The 14,418-nt window shown below is 36.9% G+C and overlaps 3 protein-coding genes across 3 annotated transcripts; all 3 read right to left on the minus strand.

Moving 5' to 3' along the window:
* Positions 1 to 1,991: 1,991 nt before the first annotated feature.
* Positions 1,992 to 4,677, minus strand: LOC144637621 (uncharacterized). Its single transcript, XM_078496681.1, has 3 exons — positions 4,211 to 4,677; positions 3,305 to 3,353; positions 1,992 to 2,398 (listed from the first exon to the last, which is right to left on the minus strand). Exons 1-3 carry the CDS (start codon positions 4,550 to 4,552, stop codon positions 1,992 to 1,994), a joined length of 798 nt encoding a protein of 265 aa, XP_078352807.1. The 5' UTR covers positions 4,553 to 4,677.
* Positions 4,678 to 5,019: 342 nt separating this feature from the next.
* Positions 5,020 to 8,839, minus strand: LOC144638494 (uncharacterized). The gene is made up of 3 exons (XM_078497688.1): positions 8,547 to 8,839; positions 7,598 to 7,640; positions 5,020 to 6,413 (listed from the first exon to the last, which is right to left on the minus strand). Exons 1-3 carry the CDS (start codon positions 8,724 to 8,726, stop codon positions 6,013 to 6,015), a joined length of 624 nt encoding a protein of 207 aa, XP_078353814.1. The 5' UTR covers positions 8,727 to 8,839; the 3' UTR covers positions 5,020 to 6,012.
* Positions 8,840 to 9,564: 725 nt separating this feature from the next.
* LOC144638789 (uncharacterized) lies at positions 9,565 to 13,383 on the minus strand. The gene is made up of 3 exons (XM_078498042.1): positions 12,838 to 13,383; positions 11,038 to 11,080; positions 9,565 to 10,219 (listed from the first exon to the last, which is right to left on the minus strand). Exons 1-3 carry the CDS (start codon positions 13,141 to 13,143, stop codon positions 9,822 to 9,824), a joined length of 747 nt encoding a protein of 248 aa, XP_078354168.1. The 5' UTR covers positions 13,144 to 13,383; the 3' UTR covers positions 9,565 to 9,821.
* Between the last annotated feature and the right edge of the window lie 1,035 nt (positions 13,384 to 14,418).

Raw genomic sequence — 14,418 nt, forward strand, 5'->3', positions numbered from 1 at the left:
TTTTCCCGCCATCTGCTCCATCCTGTAACAAGCATCTGTATGGACTGAAAAGTTTAATTAAATGCTTGTTTTTATTATTTTTATTATCATCAGTGGGCGGGTACTATCTTTTGCAATCAACACTTTTATTGGTTCCGGGAATGTGTGCAGTTAATCAATTGATTACAAAACTCTGAAATCTTTCAAGGAACAGGCTAAAATAGCTTAAAATCCCACTTGATATATAATATCCAATATTCAGACCAATAACTGGTAATTTTTAATCTTAAAAAAGGCAATGTAGCCCATTTCTGATAGTGCACCTAAAAGAACTTTTCCACAAAAAAAAAAATTCTTGCCAAGATTGTATTAAGAACAAGATGAAAATCGTATTCCCCTTCCGGAAAACTGCAGATATTTTATGTCACTCATATTTACCTTAATTATCAAACTTATATAATAATTATAGTGTAGATTAATTTTGTTCTTTACCACAACAGAATTAATTTTTTATCTTTTTCAATCAATGTAACTATGTGACATAGCGACCGGAACACAAAGTAATCAATATAATTTTTCTGTCAGTAGTAATTCTAGGAAAAACAAAAATTATACATAATTTCCTTTCTGTAAATTAAATGCCAATATTTCATGTTATGTTTGCACTTGCGTAGAACATGTGTGAATTAATGTTAGTACTGATATTTTTAAAAATTACAGCAAATCGACATTCGAACAAATTATTAATGATAAGAATTGATAAAAAATAAATGAGATTTGTTTTTAATTACGTTTGAATTTTTTATTATTATTAAGATTTGAACTGCAAACAGTAAGAAAAATACAGGAAAACCCCGGTAACTCGAACTCGGATAACTCGAACACTCAGCTAACTCGAACTAACTTCCATTTCCCTTGGATTTGACTCCACTTTTCAGTCATTTTTACTCGGTTAACTCGAACTTGGATAACTGAAAACCCCTCTAAACTTAATTCCGTTTCCCTTGATCAAAATTTGAGATTTTACCTGATAACTCGAATTCCGGTTCTTGCTACTCGCCACGGATGCCCATTGATTAGAGCAAGGAACAGATCACGGATTTGACAGCCAGTTTCCACTCTTATCATAGGAATTTATAATCGTGTTAGAGTTTAGGTGACGAGATAAGTGTAATTTGCACTGTACTGTATACTGAAGTGCTGACAAAATCAGTAAACTATCAATTATTAACTTGACAAATTAAATATTCAATCGACCCCGATAACTCGAAGCCCCGCTAACTCGAACTGTTTTTCGTTTCCCTTCAGAGTTCGAGTTACCGGGGTTCTACTGTATATATTTTAGTAAAAATTATGAGCCATTTTACATTTCCGGAAAAATGTCAACTTTGAAGGCCATATTTTGTTATATATTGGAAAAGAATTAAAGAATACGTTTTTTTGCTCTGAGATTGACATAGCATTGATTCAAATGCAATAAATTTTAAATATTTCAACATAAGCTTGCTAAGAGTATGTACACATCAGCCTTTTTATAACTGCAAGGCAAATTATGTTTCTATAGAGAGTGTCTATAGCTACTAAAAGACCAGTTAACTAAAGCCTCTTTTCACATGTCTATTTAACAATTAGACTACGAGCCCGAGTTTTCTATGAGCAAATAGTCAAAGAGGCGCAGCCGAGTTGACTATCGCTCTTAGAAAACGAGGGCGAGTAGTCTAATTGTTTTAGTAGAAACTCTAAAGGATTGCAGTCCAAAACCTACAATTTTGTGCACTTTGTAGACAAAAATCAAGAAAATTTATCGCTTAAAGAGCTACGCGCGCTCGCGACTGTTTTCTATCGGCGAATAGAAAACAGTGGGAGAACCAATCAGATTCGCAGATTTCCAATAGAACGCAGCTGAGTTTCTACTAATAAGAATTAAAGAATATTTTCCAGTGAATATATTAGTTGATTCTTTTCCTGGTAAAGAACGTACTCCCTACTGTCTATAAGTAACGATTAAATATTTACGACAGATTTAGTCTACAGTAAACGATATTAAATCCTCCTCCAGCCGCCCATATCCACTTTGCAGTCAATGATATACCAGCTATAGTTCCCCAGGGGGAATCACCGTGTTTTGCGACAACCACCGCCGCTGGCCAATTGCTGTCGTCAAGATGTGGGATGTTCCATCCGAGATAAAAATGATTGGTACATTTCCAGCTTTCATTTGTTACCAGTCCGTTGCTAAAGGAACCGAGTATTCCATAATGCAGAAGCCTCTCAGGCTTTGCTTTTATTGAAATAAGTCTGGTATTTTCTGGTATGATAAAATTCGTGGCCTTTATCCAGTCCTCATTATCTTTTCCCAGACTCCTGCCATCGGCAAACATTTCCATGGAATCATCACCAGTAAATGTTGCGGTGAAATCTGGAATGGTAAAGTAGGAAATGGTCGTACAACCAAAAATTAATTGGATGACAAAATGTAAAAAAAGAGGAAAAATTACCTTATTGTTACTTATTTTCGCGGGACTGTATTTTCGCGATTTTCGCGATTTTCAAAAAATCGCGAAATTAAAGACCCGCGAAAAAAAGGTTCTCGCGAAAAATAACGACGCGAACTTTAATACCCTTCTATATAATTCGTTGTGATTAATCAACGTTGCCGTCAGTTTACTACATAATATCTTTGTACAGTCGTCAAACTAGCCATACTTTGTTACAAAGGAACATGTCAAACTGTTTTAAGTTTCGTTTTGTTATAATAGTTTTGTTCAGTGTCATTGGAAACTATTGCTGGGGAAAATTCCAGTTGTGCCAATTTTGAGACTTACTGTCGCGAAATTTAGTTCCTTTGAACATATTTTTTGGCCAAATCGCGAAATTTACGTCTCGCAAAATATGCCCGTTCCATTTTCGCGAAATTAAGTTCCCGCGAAAAAAAGGAACAATAAGGTAGTAAGACAATTACCAACTTTTCCACAAAGATCTTATTATTTTAAAAACCTCTATGCCGTCATTAAGATAAACCTTAAGGAAAATTAATGGCCTCGAAATTGCCACTCTTACTAATTTTATGACGTTCAGGGGACGTACCACAACTATGCACTACATAAATTATCTACATGACATAAATTATGTACCGTATTTGTGATTCGTATTACGTACAAGTATCACTGACATTTTTGTCCATTAGATGTTCGCTTTAAACCAAAATGACTATATATGAACAAGGCCAAAAAATGATTACAATTATATTGCTTATATTGCAAAAAAAAAAACGTTATCGTCTTAAATTAAGTTAATTTAGTTATTACTGACATTAGTCACTCACCCTCTTTTGGTCTTGGTAATGTAGGATTTTCCCTGTCGTGCACCAAGTCCTGTAAGTTAGAATTATCTTCATCAAATCTTAAAAACTATGTAGAAAATTACCTGAGTATTTACAACCGTCAATAAATATCTCCCGGAAGTAAACAAAATAAAAAATTTCGCGAAACTCTGCAAACTTGGGCAGAACGTAGGTCTTAGAGGGCCTGTTATATATGAGAAAGAGTTCTCCCTGAAAGAGGGTTACCCTCCATACCGAGCCACCTCAGGCGAGGGAGCTTTTCATACATTTCTTTATAAATACTGCTGTGATCCATTTATATGCGAAATAGCAAAGTTAGCTCGGGGGTCAGGACGACCCTGAGTTTAGTTCAAGGGTACATACAAGAAATGACTTTAAAAAATGAACAAAAGTGTGCATTCCAACAATTTTAAATCTAAGTAAGAAGAAAACATGTTATCGGACTTGAAATGGTTGCGTCTACAATTTGAATTGAAATATGGAAAAACTTTTCGAATTTTAAGTTCTCTCGCAGGGACGATATTTACTTTCGCAGTGACTACATCCGGAAGTAACAGGGATTGCTCTGGGACACCCTAACAAAATGATGCCGGGAGTGGAGAGAGGAAGGGAGGGAAAAGAGTATTACAATTAATAAACAAGCAAGCCATCCAACAAGCCATCCAAGATAAAAAGCAATAACTGCTAGTAATACTGCGCGGTGATTGGTTGTTTCCCGTTGAGTAATCGAAACGTAAGCAAACGTTTGACCAGGAGACTGCTCTAAACAGCTGTCGAAACGCTCGCATGCAGCCTGTATCACCACAGCTTACCTCGTTCTGACAAAAATCCACTCGTATTATCATAACCTTGAAGAAACACGAAAAACACTTTCTATTTCTAAATTACCTTCAGTTTCATTGAAAAAATGACGCCTTGCTCATGGTGAAGTTTGCTATCCGCATCGATGGCAGAGATCTTGCCACTGTTTAGTTCACAAGTTCCTTTGCCATTCTTGAAAATCATCTCAAAGTTTACTGAAGTGCACCAAGCGTGTTTCAAACAAGACTGACCGCATGACATCAAACTGGGAGACGTAAAACGTTTGACAACGTGATCCTTAAGTCGTTTATTTTCTTGCGTTATGAAGTATGCTGAACGAGAAGATATGGAATTTAATCCGATTGCAAAAATGACGTCATGTATAATCCCATGAAACAAAATGAAGAAGAGAACATGTTTTCCCTCCATCCTCTAACAAGCATAAGTACGAACTGCAAAGTTTAATTAAATGCCTGTTTTTATTATTTTTATATTTATCAATGGGGGCGGGCCGTATCTTATGCATGCTACAATCTGATTGGTTCCGGGACTGTGTGATATTTCTAATCTTAGCTGCCAGTTCAAGTCTGGCGATAAACGCGTTCGGCGTCTCTAGGTTTGTGAAGTGAAAGGGAAAAAAATTATGGAATAAAGTTAATGTTGTGCATTATACTTTCATTTTGAAATGTTAAAACGTATTAACCTGTAATGCTTGTCAGAAGTGCAAGGCATATGAGAGATTTCGTGCTTCTTTTTATTTCAGTTTAATCACAAGTTCATTTTATGTCGTTCTTCGTGCACGCAGCTAAAGAAACGAAATACAGAGGCATTTTATTATTGGCTTGACAAACAGCTGCATCTAGAAATCTTCAAAAAGTAATTACAAAATTTGACAATTTAAAATTTACGACAGCTCGGTTTATTACAAAGAGCATCAATATTCTGCTGTTACGCATTACAATTTGTGATAAGCGTGTTACATCAAATTGCGATCGTCGATACTGTCAGTAGTGCCAAATGTATAATGGCAGTATATTACGTACAAACGTTTTTACAAACGGAGTCAATGAAATTTTTAAACGCTTATAGAAGGGGTGAAAGAAATAGAATTATACTTGGAACACCGCCAGACAGTTACACCAACGCAAGAGCACTCCAGGTTGTCAGGGGACTGTTTTGGTAACCATCTACTAATTTTGAATTTCAAATTCTAATTTTAAAACTACATCAAATCTTCCATTTTTCTTATTTCTCTAAATTTTACAAGACCGTTGAGAAAACCCATTTTCTCCTAAACATCCCCAAAAATTTACAAAATGCCCAAAAATATAGATTTTTGAGATGAGCAGAGAGTTTTTGCATTGGTTGAAATCTGAACGAAATTTTTTTAGTGAATCCATGTTTAGTGGCGCAAAACTGGCATTACTTTAATGTTTACTCCCGTCTTAAGGCCATGTTAGATGAGGTAATTTCCTTGTAGCTTGCAACCCAACGATGACGACTTAAAATCATGGCAAGATGCAAAGGGACGGTTTTTACACATTCGCATTTTTTTTCGTTACTTGCAACGCGCCTGGAATTATTATTTTGAAATTTTTCGAGCGAAGGACGCTTTCTTATTGGCTCATTTTAACAAAATGCGTTGCAGGTTGCGATTGACATGCATGTGCATGCAAAATGCAACCTGTCTCGTATCGTTGCAAAAAGTAGAATAAAGTTATTCTTTTCTTGCAACTCACAAGTCATGAGTGCATTTTGTGGTGCTGCAGATTGCATAAATGGGTAGTTATTTGTGCAAGTTTCTGCCAGTTGGCAATGCAACGTTTGTCGCGTTGAAAAGAGCCTTGATCAGATGTTTTGATGGTCACACTGTCAGCTCTTATTCATGTTTACCGCAAATGTAGTCTACAATAAACGTTATCATCATTGTAACCAGCTGTCCATATCCACTTCGCAGTCGTGGCTATACCAGCTATATTTCCCCAGGGCCTATCGCCGTGTTGTGCAACCTCAACTGCAGCTGGCCACTTGCTGTCATTAAAATCCGGGAAATTCCATCCGGAATAAAATACATTAATGCATTTCCAGCTTGCATCGGTTACTAGCCCATTGCTAAAAGAACCGAGTATTCCAAACTGAGAACCAGTGTCTTTTCCCGCCACAGAAATTACTCGGGTATTTCCTGGTATGACGTAATCTGTGGCTTTTGGCCAGTAACCGTCTTTTCCGAGGCTTAGACCATCAGCAAACATTTCCATTTCATTGTCACAAGTAAACGTTGCTTTGATACCTGTAATGGTAAAAATGCTAACGTTATGGTTTTATTTTTATACAAAGCCAAACGGCCCACAACTGGTGGCGCTGAACACCTTTTTCTGTAACATGAAGCATTCAGTCCTACCGTAAATGATCTAATAAACGCCCACTCTCAAATAAACGCCTCGTATCTAATAAACGCCTCCCCTGAAGTGTAAAGTTTGTATTAGACACCCCCTCTTATAAACGCCCCGCGTCTAATAGACGCCCCTCTTCCAAGAATCCCTTCAAAAACTAAGGAAATGCTCCATAGAGTAAAATCACGCAATATAGTTAGTTTCTTGCTTGACTCGGTAATCGAAGAGGCCAACAACGCCAACATGGATACGTCGATATCGAACTATGAAAGACATCTCTAGGCTTTGCATTATTGCAGATAAGATTAGTCTCCTACTCACAAACCCTGTTTTATATCTTACTCCGCGAGCGAACTATGCATCCTATTGCATCGTTGTTACCAGTTAAAGTGAAATAAACGCTTCTCTCTAATAAACGCCTCATATCCATTTAACGCCTCCCCTAGGACCCCTAAAATTTAACAGACGCCTCGGGCGTTTATTTGATCATTTACGGTATTCATACTGGATAGGAAACTACAATGAGCACCAAGTGTTGAGACATTTGGCACTTTTTGAGTGACGTAGACAAATTTTACCCTTCACCCCTTCGATATAACCCCCCTACCCCTACCCCCCCCCCCCGAAACAATGTTGGATTTACTATCTGCAAAACTCGCCTCGTTTGTGTACAACATTGAAAAGGGGGAGGGGGAGTGGTTCACGAGCTGCAACGGATTTGAAGTGGAAAAATGGGAATGTTAAATTTAGTATACATTCCAACCAACTGTCTCAACGACATTTGGCGCTTATTGCAGTCCCTCATGCCAGCATAATTGTTAAGTTTTCTCAAGAGCATTGTATCAATTATCCATTGATATTTATTTTGCGATAATTATGAAGCGAAAAAAGAAAGCATTGGAGGGGAATTCAAGGACAGCTAGGGTTAGCCTAATGTATGGGTGGAGAGACACAATGTAGAGTTAAATGTTCTGTGTAAAGAAAGTTGTATCAAAATTTCTTGCCTAAAAACATCACACGAGAGGCGAGACCTAGGATTGTACCTTGGGGGAAAAGGAGTACATTAACATTAGCCACTTACTTTCTGTTGGTTTTTCTCTGGATCCTTTGCTTGGCATTAAATCCTTAAAGGCAAAAGTTACCTTGAGTTAGTATGTATAGGTGCGTTTTTTAAAATTAAGACACGTTTTGTCTGTGCAATTTTAAGTCTGTGTGCCAGTTGTCAAAGTCTTGGCAGTTTGTCAATTGTCGATAAGGCTGAACTGAAAAATATACGGGACTGTTGTGACAAAGTCGAAGTAAAACCCTTCTCTAATTAACTACATGTATAACCCCACACTTGCACTCATTGCGAACTTATTATTTTTGGGCTGCCTTTCTGTCTACCTTGTTGCTCGGAACCTAAATGAACTGCCGTGAAGATACATGTAGAGTCCAATTGCTCGTTGTCAATCTACAGTGTAAATAGAGTGAGTGAGAATTTACTTTGTAGCGTTACTTATGACATGGAGGTATCGAGTTTATTTCACGGCGAGCTAAAATATTGAAAGTTACTCATTTCAAACCTTCCTTTTCTACAATAAAGTATGTGATCATCCTACATGTGTTATGAATAAATTTCCCTTTAATATCGCCCGAAATTTAAATACCGGCTGATTTTCTTTGTTGTTGCAAAATGATTTTCTTCAAAATAATTATGAGGTTATAATGAGAATATCTTTCTTTTATATTTTTTTAAGGTGCTAAATGGCAAAAAAGAACTCAAAAATATTATTTCACTGCATGGGGCACTGCGAAATGACAAAATTAAAACAAACAACAAACCAGCTGTTTTACAAATGCAAGAAAAAAACACTTGAGGCCACCTTTCCTTTAGAGTCAATAAATGTAAAAAATATCTGGATTTCAAGTATATGTGCATATCTTATTTCGCAAAAAGTTTAGGGCGAACAACTTAATAACCTAATAGCAGTAGTAACGTTCAATCGTGCAATAAAAACTGATGTCTGCACGAAGGGTTATATATTCACCTGCGATGTAACAATTTCGTGGTAAATCCATCCAGAAGTCCTGATAAGTATGTTGTCAGCATTGCACGGATATTTTAATCCATAGTTGTTCAGCTCGCAGATTTTTTCAGCAGCGAAAAAGTTGTATGAGAAGCAGATGTCCTCTCTGTAGCACTCTTGAACACACGAAAGCCATTCCATGCCGACATACGTCTTAAAAACATGCCCAGTCAATAGGCTGTTTTGAACTGTAAAGCCCGCTTGTGAGATACGAATGAAGTGACTCGCAATAAATATTATATGCAACAACAAACACAAGCGAAACATGACTATGCTACAACGAAAATGACTTAAAAGAGGAGTCGAAATTTAGAGGTAAATCCCAGAATTTAAGATAATTTTCGGTTAACCCCAACACTTGTGTTAATGGATTTCTTTTACGTGCTGAATTTAATTTGTTTGGCATCTAGTAGATTATTTAGTTCAATTAACTATGACAGAATTTGCCTGTCACTGATTGGTCGAGAGGACTTCCTGCATGAGCACGCTGCTGTCTTTAAAGTGGTAGCGAAGGTAATTATACAAACCAACCAATTTGAAAAACAGAAAAAAATTGAATGAATATGTGACTTGAATAAAAAATGTGTCAATCATATTTTCTTTATATTGACAAGCCAGGATTCTGCGACGGGTTTATTGATTACTGAGCCCTACTGCGTTTTCCGATGCATATGTTTTCAGGCGAGTCAAACAAGCAACAAAGTGTTAACTAGCAGTTTGGGTTCGCGCCAAATGCGTTTGTGTCAAGCGTTTTATTTGAAGCATTTAAATTAAACGTTGAGCTAATTGGTTGGAAGAAATCGTATGGATATATAGAGCTACAATTCGAAGGCCACAGGTTTGTAAGACACAAGGCTGTTACGTGCAACCCTCGTTAAACAATGTCGGTTTATTCATTTTATTTTTTTACAAATTCGTGGTTTCCATAGCAACGTCTATGTAATAACGCAATCGACAAGTAATCGCCAGTGTCTAGCATGTTGACAGGAATATCTTTAAAATAATCTTGCAAAAAAAAAACGTCACCAGTAGTACTTCAAATTTCATTTCTTTTTTGTTAATTTGTTTTCGGAGACGGACGTTTCGTACGCTTTTGACTGGGAGAGAAAACCGAGTTGCAAAAATACGTAGTTGTATGTGAAAATTTTTGCCAATTGGCAATGCAACGTTTGTTGCGTTGCAAAGATCCTCAATTCAGAAGTTTTAAGGGTTACACTTTCAGCTGTTAGTAATATTTTACTGCAGATTTAGTCTACAATAAACTTTATCGTCATGCCCAGCCGTCCATATCCACTTCGCAGTCGGGGCTATACCAATTATATATCCCCGGGGCCCATCGCCATTTTTCTCAATTTCCACTGCCTCTTGCCAATCGACGTCATCAAAATCCGGGGAATTCCATCCGGGATAATAAGCATTACTACATTTCCAGCTTGCATCGGTTACCAGCCCATTGCTTAAAGAACCGAGTATTCCAAACAGGTCACCAGCGTCATTTCCCGCCACAGAAATAACTCGGGTATTTCCTGGTATGACGTATTCCGTGGCTTTATGCCAGTAATCGTCTTTTCCAAGACTTATACCATCAGCAAACATTTTCATACTATTATCACAAGTAAACGTTGCTTTGATACCTGTAATGGAAAAGCAATTAACGTTATGGTTTTTTTTTATACAAACACAAACGGCCCACAACTGGTGGCGCTGAACACCTTTACTGGATAGGAAGCTTCAATGCATGAACGCCAGTGTTGAGACATTCGGCACTTTTTGAGTACCGTGGAAAAATCTGACCCTTCACCCCTTCAATATAACCCCCTACCCCTACCCCTCCCCCGAAACAATGTTGGATTTACTATCTGCAAGACTTGTCGCGTTTGTGTACAACATTGAAAAGGAGGGAGAGTGGTTCACAAGCTGCAGCGAATTTGAAGTGGAAAATGGGAATGTTAAATTTAGTATGCATTCCAACCAACTGTCTCAACCACTTTTGACGCTCATTGTAGTCCCTCATGCCAGCATAATTGTTAAGTTTCCTCAAAAGTATTGTAAGTGCCCATTTATACTTATTTTGCAAGTATGAAGCGAAAAAAAAAAGCATTGGAGGGGAATACAAAAGACAGGTCTAGTCTAATATATGGGTAGAGAGACACATTGCAGAGATAAATGTTCTGTGTAATTTATTAAGTACTAGCAGAAAGTTGTCCTAAAACTTCTTGCCTACAAACATCGCACGAGTGGAGAGACCAAGGCTTTAACCAACGACTGTAATGTCCCACGCTCAAAACAGGTTTTTATGTAGCCACAGCCGACCACCTTCCTGCGCTTATAGTTGCACAGGGACAACAAACATTCAACCCTTTTTACTAGAAACAAATCCCCAAATCCATTGTCGTGAATATTATTCACCTTCTTTGTAGGAAAAATAAATGCACTAACATTAGCCACTCACTTTCTGTTGGTCTTCCTTTGGATCCTTTGCTTAGAATCAAATCCTGAAAGGCAAACATTACCTTAATATGCATGGGGGCGTTCTTGAAAATGTGAAAATTAAGACACTTTTTATTGGTGAAATTTAAAGGCAGTGTGCTAATTTTCAAACTTGGCAGTTTGTTAACTGCCAGTAAGGATATAATTTAAGCTTAAGACATGATTGCTGACTGTTAAAATGTTGACGTATTTTTAAGAAATCAGCAAACAGCGGAAAAATTGAAAGAGACCGGCGATCTGAAAATAAATCTTAAATTCAAATATACTTCAAATGAAAAGTAAAACGGATGTAAGGTACTTTACGTTCTTCGATTTCAGTTCAGCTTTAGAAAAGAATCTAAAACACTACTATGTATAATAATGCTCATATAGAGCAGTTTTCAACAGAGTATCGTTTAAACAAAATCAGTATTATTATCACACTGGTCAATCACAAAGGAGGCAAACAATCCAGTCATCCAATCAAAACTCGAAGCAAATACATGTAGCCGGCACGAAGCGCGGGAAAATTAATTGGTTTTAGTTTTACTTCCGATTGGTTGAGAAAGTGGCGCGAGTTTTTTAACATGTTTAAACCAATCACTAAGCTTGCAACTGTAAAACCAAAGCAAACGCGAATTACTTTTGACAACTCAAGTGAAAACCGCTCTATTTCCACTGTTTCTATATTCCTCGTGCCTCATCGCTTATAAACAGTGTACAATAATCAAAACTGAGCTTAGCTGTTACAATATACGGGAGTCAAGAACTCATTAATAATTCATAAAGAAAATACAAAACTATCTAAATTTACGTCCAATTTTCTCGGTCAAAATAACCCCAAATCTAAATATTAGGGTACGAATGAGTTAATCTAAATCAGAAGATTTTAAACCGGTTAAATAAATTTCGCAGTTCGTGTTTTATCAAGTCTAAAACACTTGGCTTCGCCTTGTGTTTTAAACTTGATAAAACACTGCTGCTCATTTATTAAAGGGACTGTGTCACGGATTTTAGCCAAACTTAGGCATAGGAAATGATCATCAAATTCGTTTAAATGTATAAAATAACCTCTAAATAACACACCAAATGCAAAAGAAGGTACGGATGGCCAAAAGTGTCGAAGATTGAAATGGATTGCGATGTGGGCTTTTGAAATATGGTCCGGCGGAACAGTTTTCAAAGTTAATCTTGTCTGCTTGTAACTTTAATTTATGACGCCCGGGAGACACATTTAGCTGCAAGGAAGCTATGTTTTTGTCATTTAGTATCAAAGATTAATTTCTTTGCAAACATTTAGTTTCATAGCGAATATTTGGCAAAATTTAATAACATAAGATTAACTTAGCCGTGACATAGTGCCTTTAAACATTACTTAATCGAGGCTATGTGTTATGAATCAATTTTCATTTAAATATTACCACAAATTTGAATACCGGCTGAAATTCGTTATTATTGCAAAATGATTTTTTTAGATCATAATGATAGTATCTGTCTGTAAATTTTTTGAGGTGCTAAATGACAAAAAAAACTCAAAACTAGTAATTTCACTGGGGCACTGCGAAATGACAAAATTTAAACAAACAAAAAACCAGGTGTTTAACTAACGCAAGAAAAACTTGAGGCCACCTTTCCTTTAGAGTCAATAAATGTAAAAATAATACTGGCTATAAAGTATATATCGCAAAAAGATTAGGGCGAACAACTTTATAAGCGTTATAGTACTTGTAACATTTAATCGTGCAACAAAAACTGATGTTTGCATGAATGGTTATATATTCACCTGCGATGTAACAATTTCGTGGTAAATCCATCCAGTCTTCCTGATAAGTATGTTGTCAGCATAGCACGGGTCTTTTAATCCAGAGTTGTTCAGCTCGCAGATTTTTTCAGCGGCGAAAAAGTTATAGGAGAAGCAGATGTCCTCTCTGTAGCACTCTTGAACACACGAAAGCCATTCCATGGCGACATACGTCTTAAAAACATGCCCAGTCAATAGGCTGTTTTGAACTGTAAAGCCCGCTTGTGAGATACGAATGAAGTGACTCGCGATAAATATTATATGCAACAACAAACACAAGCGAACCATGACTATGCTTTAAAGAAAATGACTTTAAAAGTCTAAATTTGGAGATGAATCCCAGAAAATTAAGGGAGTTTTCTTAACGCTCCGAATTTAATATGTTGGGCATCCAGTACATTATTCAGCTCAATTAACTATGACAGAATTTGCCTTTCTTTGATTGGTCGAGACGACTTCCTGAGCAGGCTGGTTTCTTGACAAGTGATAGCAGAGATATTTATACAAACCATCCAATTTGAAAAGAAAAGAAAACAGAATGAATATGTGACTTTAATAAAAATTGTATTATGTATCTTTATGTTGACGAATGTTGACTAGCCAAGATTTTGCAACTTGTTCATTGGTTTCTGAGCCCTGCTTAATTTTCTTATCTATATATTATCAGGCGAGTCAAAATACGTTAATTAAAAAAGGGTGGTTCTGACACGAAACCAAGAGCTTACTAGCAGTTTGGGTTCGCGCCAAATGCGTTTGTGTCAAGCGTTTTATTCATCACATGTAAATAAGGCACTGAGACATATGATTGATTATAGTCAGTTTTCAGATTAAAGGGACTGTGCCACGGTTGAGTTAAATTGAATTTATTACGTTGTGCCAAATACTCGCTGTGAAACTTAATGTTTGCAAAGAAATTACGGCACAACCATAACTTCATTACAACCACATGTGTTTCCCGGGTGATGAACTTTGAAAACTGTTAAGCCCAACAATATAACAAACACCCATAATTTATTGCAATCCGTTTCCATCTTCTTCATTTGTGGCCATCCACACGTTCTTTTGTATTTGCTGTGTTATTGAAATGTGAATTTGATGGTCATTTCTCATGCCTAAATTTAGCTAAAATCCGTGACACAGTCCCTTTAATCGTATCTATAATAAATTAAAATTTTCGATTTTGATTGGCTCTGTGCACGATAACCGCTGTTATTTACAACATTTTTTAATTGGATACCTACGTCATTCGCGCGTCAATCAAGTACACTTAGATGGTTTCTTTCTTGCATTTTTTTTTTGTTGGTAAAACTAATTGAACATACCTTCGACACATATCAGAGGTTCTCTAAGACCTCCCTAGTCCAGTCCCTGATCTCTCTGTCTCTTCCACGCGCCCTTTTTAGGAGCTGAACCCAAGCGCGCGAAGAGAGAGTCCAGGATAACTTGCATGCGCATGCACCAGTTTTTCCCCCAAAATTGGGGGAAAACCATATTTGGCAGCACTTTTTAAAACGCGCACGCACAGATGATGAGTTCAACTACGCGACCGTGTACTAAAGCAGG

This window comes from Oculina patagonica, chromosome 14 (genome assembly GCF_052425735.1).
Source record: "Oculina patagonica isolate OP01 chromosome 14, crgOcupat, whole genome shotgun sequence".
Lineage (NCBI taxonomy): Eukaryota > Metazoa > Cnidaria > Anthozoa > Scleractinia > Oculinidae > Oculina > Oculina patagonica.